A 9,063-nucleotide genomic window follows, 5' to 3' on the forward strand; every position below is an offset into this window, starting at 1 on the left:
GAGGAACAACCGAGAGGGGGCCTGCTTGTGCACCTTCTGCCTCGCCTGGGCCTTTCACGCTAGCCGGAATTCTAGGCCTGTCCCAAAGCAGCAGTTATTGGAACTGCCTGCACCAGCTGATGTTTGCAGGTGCAGGGGACCAGTTCAATGGAAAGGTGAGCAGGTGTTACCTGCTGGCTCCTGGGGAAGCTATCTCAGGGCCCGGCTGTGTGAGGTCAGCCAGGTTGCACATCCCAATGATCTGTCTCTCTCTCTGCAGGGGAAGCTCGGTCCCAGAGTCCCTCTTAGGCAGAGAAGGAGAGAGGCTGCTGTGAGGGCCCGCGGTCAGGGGACTGGTTCCGATTCTGGCATCTGGCTGAATGATTCTTAGAAAGGCTTCTATGTGTGCAGTCAGGCCCCATTCAGGCAGTCAGCAGAGACCTCGATCAGAGGAAACAGTCTACATGCAGTCAGCAGTGTCACCGTGGCTAGAAAGGACTTGAGGGTCACCTGGTCAGCCTGTTCAATGTACAGAGAGGAAACAGCGGCCTGTGATAAGGAGGCAGCACCACGTGACTGCAGAGCCAGGGCTTGAACGCAGGCTTCCTGATCCCTACTTTGCCGCCCTGTATACTCCAGCACACTCCTGTCTGTACTGGAGAATCTTTTTTTTTTTTTAACATCTTTATTGGAGTATAATTGCTTTACAATGGTGTGTTAGTTTCTGCTTTATAACAAAGTGAATCAGCTATGCATATACATATGTCCCCATATCTTGTACTGGAGAATCTTTGGAATAGAAAGATCACTCTGCTTTGAAGCTTGGCAGGCTCTGCAGCCCTGTTTGACTGCTCCTCAAAGCCAGTGGTCTTGTGGGATGTGGGCCTGGCTTTTCCCTCTCCTGGCAGAGGAGAGATAGTGGCCACTAATCAGCTGGTCAGGAGCCGTGGGTCTCCGGGCCCAGCATCTATGTGCTCCCTTGCTCGCCCCCTCCCTGTCCCCTCCAGTAGCAGTAGGTCCTCTTGGCTGTGTCTCCCTCCAGGTTCCAAGCCCTGCGTCTGACGATGCTACAGCGCCTGGAGCAGCTGGTGGAGGCCAAGTAGCCCACCAGCACCTGCCTCTTCCGAAGCCCCCAGCAGCCAGCGCACTCTGAGCGCTGGTGGCCGGGCCCTGATTGTCACACACATTGGTCACACTGGCTGAGGAATCCAGCACCCGTGTTTCTACCTGTCCACCTGCCTAGGTAGCGTGAGTCCCATGTCCCCGCCTCTTGGCTCCAAGGTGAGCACTCACAGTGCCCAGACCTAAGCCTGAGGAGCCAGGAACTTGCTGGGTGGGGTCTGCGTGTGAGACTGGCCCGGGCCGTGAGCAGCCCTGAAGCTGTGACATGGGCCACTTATGTAGCTGCATAGCATGGCCAGTTCTGTTCACTCCACACGTCTCCTGCTCACGGGAGCAGGACATGACCTTGTTGCTAGGGGTGGGCTCCATCTGCTCTCCCAGTGCCCAGCCCAGAACCACAAGCCCTTATCCTCATCAAACACATGAGCCACTCGACCCCCGTCTGCCCTCGTCTCATGCTGCCACTCAGAAACTCCGCTGGGTAAAGCAAGGGCTGCCAGCGGGTATGGGGTGTGCGATGCTCCCAGCCATCACTTCACCATGGTGTCCCTGGCCCTCGAGCCTCTGATGTCACTCCATGAGCCTCACATAGCCCCGTGCCCCGGCAGCAGAGGTCAGACTGGGAGTAAGACCACCAGCAGCCCATCTTCTCTCTGCAACACTCACTCTGAGCTTCCTCAGCAAGACCTGAAGGGATTCTTACAAGGAGCTCGCTGCCAGAAACATGTCAGTTTGATCACATTGAGGAGGTGACCCGCGTGGCATTGTAAAGGATGCTGCCAGGGTGCGTGCGGGTCCAGGAGCTGTCCAGGGACCGCCGGCAGTGGCTCGGGAAGGCCGCGCTCTGCCCCGTTGCTGCTCTCCTCGGACACCTGTGTGCCTCCTGCCCTCTCTGGGTGTGCGTTCCTCCTCTCTCAATACTTCCCATCAAAGGGCCACCAAGGGAAAAATGTCTGTTTGAGGAGAAAGGGCTTTGAATTCCCTGGGGCCAGATGCAGAACGATCTGGGTTTGTCAGCTGATGGAAAACATCTGGAATGAACAAGAAGGCATTTGCAAAAATTGTGTAACAGTTTACATTGGTCATGTGAGGTGTTTGTCCAAAACAGAGCAAACTGAAGACCAAGTTCTCCCACTGGGGCCCATGGATAGCGGATTTAAAGGGAAAAAGTATAAAGTCTCCCAAATACAGAAATTCAATATGAGGGAGATTCCCTCGGTGCCTTGTGCAGCGCCCATAAAGAACAGAGCCTGGGAGCAGCCGTGCCAATGGAACCCACCGTTCAGGGTGAACTTCGCAACAGGATTGCCCCGACCTGGCACAGAGGCAGGCGCAGAGACGCCCAGGGGAGGGTCCGCTGTAGTTTCTGCTGTCTCTGCTTGCCTTTGGCAGCATAGTTTCCTGGGTACTCAATAAAGGTGTGAGGTATTGAACTGAAGGAGTTAGGTCCAAGCTTTATTTTTTGCTTGTGTGTGTCCACCCTGACCTTCTGACCTAACCTCTGACACTCCTGTCCCACAGGCCGCGTGGCCAAGTTTGGCAGAAGAGCCAAAGCTGAGCCACAGCCCGCGGCTCATGACACTGACACGACTCCTTCCTTTCCGTGCACATGCTTGGGGCTGGTGTGGGGCCTGAGGACAGAGGCAGCTGCAGGGCCCAGAGGAGGAGTCATTGGTGGGGGTCTGTGGACAGCCTGGACAACAAGCACAAGGGTCACCCCGAATCGCAGAGTCCCAGCATCAGGAGGACCTCGGGAATCTTGCAGGGCTGGGGGCGGGGCAAGGTGACAGGGTCTAGGAGAGGGTAGAGAACGACTCAAACAGGGCTCCTCAGTAAAATAGTGAAATAGCTCCCAGACCGTATTTATAAGCTCAGGTCAAGCACAACTGTTGTCCATTGTTCAGCAGTAATTGAGGGACCGCCTTGTGCCAGACCTGTGCTCAGCCCTAGAGGGACAAAGACAGAGCCATGCTGTGCCCTGTGTTCAGGGGTCTCAGACAAGACCTGGGAGAAGCAGGCCACACACCCTGGATGGTCAGGGGACCAGCAGGGCAGAGAGATGGTGAAGGTCCCTGGAAGGAGGCCCAAGGCTGAGCCCGACTTGCCTAAGAGAGTGTGTGTGACATTCTAGCCTGAAGAGGCCTGCCAGCCCTGGAGCAGACAGGGCTTGGCACATGGGAAGCCATCAGATGAAGAAACCCTCTGTAAACATCCCCAGTTTTGCTTTTGGGGTTTTTTTTCTTTCAGTTGTTACAATATTACTTCATTTAAGGCCTATCTCGATACGTGTCACTTGTGAAATAGAATTATCAAAACTAACTTCTGAATAACATAGCTAAGAAATCACTAACAAGTTGTACAAAAAGGGGAAAATGTACAGACATACCTCAGAGATGTTGCAGGGTTGGTTCCAGGCCACTGCAATAAAGCAAATATCACAATAAAGTGAGTCACACAGATTGGTTTCCCAGTGCATATAAAAATTACATTTATGCCCTACTATAGTCTAAAGTGTACAATGGCATTTTGTCTAAAAAAACAATGTACGTACCTTAATTTTAAAATACGTTATTGCTAAAAAATGCTAACAATCATTTGAGCCAAGTTGTAATCTTTTTGCAATAGAAACATCAAAGATTATTGATCACAGATCACCATAACAAATATAATAATGAAAGGCTTGAAAATTGTGATGTCAACTGAAAAAAAAACACAACCTAAAATTTGTGAGTTATGTTTTATTTGGGGACCTTACTGAGAACTATATCCCATGAGACAGCCTGTCAGACAGCTCTGAGGAACTGTTCCAAAGAGGTAGGGGAGGAACCAAGATATGCAGGAGTTTTTGCTTAAAAAAAAAAAAGCCAAACATGTAGTTGAACACCAAAACATGACTGCTGACCACAAAAAGCAGAAGTCTCAAGTTAATGATTTTAGTGCCTTTTGGTGTATGGGAAGATGCAAGAGTCTGGGTTCATTAAAATTATTCCTTAGATACGCATCTTAACTATCTAGGGCCAGTATCCTGTTTCTCTCCATCCTAAGCTGCCCTCAGGGTGCACCCCTTGGAGCAGCTGCAGTGGCTGATGTCTTGATAGCACCAACATTTCTTGTTTACTGAAATGGCTGGCTACATTTTTTTTGTCCACAGTGAGAATTACCAAAATGTGACACAGAGACGCAAAGTGAGCAAAGGTTATTGGGAAAATGGCACCAATGGATTTATTCAATGCAGGGTTGCCACAAACCTTCAATTAAAACAAACAAACAAAATGCAATACCTGTGAAGCACTATAAAGCAAAGCACAGTAAAACAAGGTATGCCTGTGCACTTCTGCAATCATCTGGGGCGTTACAAAACTTTTCATCAACACTACTTGCTTTTCAGAGGCAATTTGAAAAGCTGCTAATTCAGCTCACCCTGACTTTCTCTGTTTGGCTCTGCGGTTTCCTGATGGTTTGTATGGGAGTTCCATGTGCCTCTCTCCACAGAGCATAGATCATTTGTCATATGTTGCTTAACTCACTGGTATCGCAGGTAGTAAATGTTATCCAAAGATAAAGTGAAGAATTCCTGTGATGAGTGTCCTCTCCTAAAACAGGACAGTCTTCCCAGGTCAGGCCTCCGGAACCAGGGAAAATCATAAACACAGGATAAAATCAACGTGATTGCAAAAGAAGATCTGAACTCAGGAAAAACAGGGTGATTTGCCCAGAGCAAATTACCAGAAGGAACCAAAAAAGAGCTTGTTTTTCCCATGGTGATAACCATATGCTACCTGCTTAGAATGTTTACAAGAAAATGGATTAAAGACCTTCCCACTGTTAAAATAATGCTGTTTGTCCACCCAGGATACATCTGGCCCCTTAGTCCTAGGGAAACAAAGCACGAGGCTTATCCTGTCGGATCAGGTGATCTGTGGAGAAGCTGGCAATACACAATGTGCCCATGTGGGCAGGACACAGGTGCCCTGCAGCTGCAAAGCAGCAGTGGGATATTTTTGTCAGGTGCCCTGCTGGGCAGCAGCCTCCCTGCCCCTCAGTCCCTCAGCCATGATCGGGCAGGAAAGGCAGTCGGACTCAAGCCTTTCCAAATGTAAAAACAGCAAGTACAAGTGCTGTATTTAGCCCCCATGAGCTGTGATTGTCTGGGAGAAAGCCAGCTGCTGACCCGCCCTTGGACTCCCAGCATTCGGGTGGGGCTCTGCTGCCTCCTGGCTGGGCTTTTAACAGAGATGTTTTCTGCAAACTCAGGAATGGGAATTCCCAGAGTTTCCTTTCCCAGAGAACCCAAAGGAAACAGAAAGCAAAGTCTCAGACTTGGTGGACAGAACCCTTGTTCAGGGGCCCTTCATGGGAGATAGACTGCTCCTTACTGCACTTGGCCCTTGGACCACACATGTGACCGGCTTCTTTTGCATTGTTGCCAAATGCAGACCCAAGGCAGCAGTGCTCCCTGTTGAGACAGTGCTTTTTGGTGTGTGTCTCTGTCTGTCTGCAAGGGAGTGGGGTGCAAGGGACAAAGCCATAGTAAAAGGAAGCTGTCTTGCCAAGACTGTTCTCAGCCCAGAAGCCTCTTCTTCCTAGAATGAGCCCTTCAAATACAACTGGGCTCAGGGACACACTGGACCCCACTGCGAGCTGTTTCCCAGAGGAACCCCAGCCATTAAGGGATCTGGCCTCTCTTGACCCAGTTTTCCCAGAAAGATCTTCTGTGGGACTCGAGGGACATTGTTCCAGCTAATGATTAAGAACTCTCCAGACAATAGGGGCTTCTTAGACAATGGGTGAATTTCCAGGATGTCCGGCCCCCTTCCGAGGAGGGAGATAACAAAATGTAAAAAAGGTGTCTGTCAAAGACCAATCAGGCAGCTGGGGAGAAGGAGGGAGATAACAAAATGTAAAAAAGGTGTCTGTCAAAGACCAATCAGGCAGCTGGGGACAAGTTCCCTCTCTGGTCCGAGCCTAAGCCGGGACCAATCAGCAGGAGAACACAACCAAATCTATAATTTACATACGGGGAAGTGGGAACCTATAAAACTGACATATTCGCGCCCAAAAGGGTTCCTTCTTCGACCTCCTGCGTGAGGACCAAGGAACCCCGGTGCACCGGCCATCAATAAACCTCTTGCGTTTTGCATCGACTTCCGACTCTTGTTGTTTCCTGGGCGAGTCGAAACTCCTAGGAGACCGCGCAGGTCTAACATTTGGGGGCTCGTCCGGGATTCCACTCGCCCCGGACCACAAGAACACCGGGAGTTGGAGGTACCAGGTAAGCTCGAGCTTGATTGTCTGTTTGTCCCTTGTTCTTTGTGGGCCATTATCGGAGGAAAGCCGTAAGAATCGGCTTATTATGGAATCTGTATCGGACCTCTGGCTAGGCAGACGTGCTAATAGCCGGCGTCCATGAGCCCTAGGGGACGCCCTAGTGGCTCATCTGGAAGGAGAGGCAAACTCTGTCTCCCCTTCACTCGGTTTCGGCAGTTCCCTTGGTGGTAACTGCCATCTGAAGAAGTTTCGGTTTTGAAGCGAGCTCGCGGTGGCCCATACGTATATGTGTTTCGTGGAGTTTTAACTGTTTCTGTATTGTGGTCTATTCTTCTTCTCTGACGGACGACAATGGGACAAACTATGACGACTCCTCTTTCCCTTACCCTAAGCTATTGGACCGAAGTTCGGGCCAGAGCCCATAATTTTTCGGTAGAGGTAAAGAAAGGAAAGTGGCAGACTTTGTGTGCCTCTGAATGGCCAACATTTCAGATAGGATGGCCCCCCGAAGGATCCTTTTTATTAGACAAGATTAAGCTGCTGAAGTCTAAGATATTTAATATAGATCCCCACGGACATCCAGACCAAGTACCATATGTCTTGGTCTGGGAAGATTTAATTCTCTCCCCACCTCCGTGGGTCCGGCCCTTTGTTTCCTCAACAGGTACGTCCGCGCATACATCAGCAGCGTCGGAGATATTAGCCTTAAAGAAAAACCCCAACACGGAGAAGCTACCCGACGCCCCGGATCTACCGAAGGCGATTTATCCTGACCCGCAGTCCGATTTGCTTCTTTTGGATTCCCCACCCCCTTATCCTCCGGCCCCGAATCCCCTACCACCTAGAGGACCCCCAGCTCCACTGCCCTCGGCACCAAGGGAACCATCCATGATGGAAGAAGAAAGGGGTCCCTCAGTGGGCACTAGGAGCCGGAGGGCTATCTCCCCGGACTCCACTGCCCTACCTCTTAGAGAATATGGCCCCCGCGATGGCCAAGGGAATAGACCTCTCCAATATTGGCCCTTTTCCTCTGCAGATCTTTATAATTGGAAAATGCATAACCCAACTTTTTCCGAAAATCCACAGGCCCTTACCGCTTTAATAGAATCTCTTGTTTTCTCCCACCAGCCCACATGGGATGATTGTCAGCAGCTGCTCCAGACTCTCCTAACGACTGAGGAGAGGCAACGGGTTCTTTTGGAAGCCAGAAAAAATGTATTAGGCGCCAATGGGCAACCTACCCAGCTGCCTAACGAGATTGATGCTGGTTTCCCACTCGTCAGGCCAAACTGGGATTTCAATGCCCCGGAAGGTAGGGAGCGCCTGAAAATGTATCGCCAGGCTCTGGTGGCGGGTCTCCATGGAGCGGCCAGACGGCCCACTAATTTGGCTAAGGTAAGGGAAGTAACTCAGGGGCCCCAGGAATCGCCAACTGTGTTCCTGGAACGTTTAATGGAAGCCTTTAGACGCTTTACCCCTTATGATCCAACTTCGGAGGGACATAGGGCTACTATAGCGATGGCTTTCATAGATCAAGCGGCCCCTGATATTAAGAAGAAATTACAAAGGCTAGATGGCTTGCAGGGATTTTCGCTTCAGGAGTTAGTAAAAGAGGCAGATAAAGTATATAACAAAAGAGAAACAGAGGAAGAGAAGGAAGAAAGAAAGCAGAAAGAGCAGGAAGCCCGTGAAATAAGACGGGATAAGAGACAGGAGAGGAATTTAAGTAAGATACTGGCCACTGTGGTTGGAGGAAGAAATATAGGGGATAGAAGTAGGCAGGAAGGGCGAACGGCAGACAGAAGGCAGCCATTAGACAAGGACCAATGTGCCTACTGTAAAGAAAAAGGACATTGGGCGAGAGAATGCCCTAAGAAAAAGAATGGAGGAAGGCCAACCAAAAACAAAATCTTAACATTGAAAGAAGACGACTAGGAAAGTCAGGGCTCGAACCCTCTCCCCGAGCCCCGGGTAACTCTTAAAGTGGAGGGGGAACCTGTTCAATTTTTGGTAGATACCGGAGCCCAGCACTCCGTCCTTCTCCACTCAAAAGGTCCTATCTCAGCTAAAAGGTCATGGGTACAAGGAGCCACTGGGAATAAACAATATTCATGGACCACACGAAGGACAGTAGATCTTGGGATTGGACGAGTAACCCATTCATTTTTGATTATTCCGGAATGCCCCTATCCTTTGCTGGGAAGAGATTTACTCTCCAAAGTAGGGGCTCAAATCCACTTTCAGCCAGAAGGTCCCACCATAACTGATAATAAGGGAAGGTTACTTCAAATATTGACTATGAAATTAGAAGATGAATATAAATTATACGAGCAGCCTTCATCCTCACGAGTTAATGTTACTGATTGGGTAACTCGGTTCCCTCAAGCCTGGGCAGAAACTGCCTGAATGGGGATGGCCAAAAATCGGCCCCCGGTGCTAGTGGAACTCAAGGCAACTGCCACCCCAATAACAGTCCGTCAATACCCCATGAGTAGAGAAGCCAAAGACGGTATCCGTCCCCATATACAGAGGCTACTAGACTTGGGCATCTTAATAAGATGTCAATCAGCATGGAACACCCCTCTCCTGCCGGTAAAGAAACCAGGAACAAATGATTATCGGCCGGTGCAGGATCTACGAGAGGTAAACAAACGGGTGGCAGACCTCCACCCCACAGTTCCAAACCCTTACAAC

General features: G+C 50.2%; 1 protein-coding gene across 2 annotated transcripts in view; it reads left to right on the plus strand.

Moving 5' to 3' along the window:
* The window catches only part of RASSF4 (Ras association domain family member 4), a 35,318-nt gene extending 31,715 nt beyond the window's left edge, over positions 1-3,603 (plus strand). For both annotated transcript variants that reach the window (XM_060034613.1, XM_060034614.1), the window contains one exon: positions 1,022-3,603. In XM_060034613.1, the coding sequence (XP_059890596.1) occupies positions 1,022-1,082 (61 nt within the window). In that variant the 3' untranslated portion in view covers positions 1,083-3,603. The remainder of the gene's footprint in view (positions 1-1,021) is intronic.
* Positions 3,604-9,063: the final 5,460 nt, after the last annotated feature.

This window comes from Delphinus delphis, chromosome 16 (assembly GCF_949987515.2).
Source record: "Delphinus delphis chromosome 16, mDelDel1.2, whole genome shotgun sequence".
In the NCBI taxonomy this organism is placed as follows: domain Eukaryota; kingdom Metazoa; phylum Chordata; class Mammalia; order Artiodactyla; family Delphinidae; genus Delphinus; species Delphinus delphis.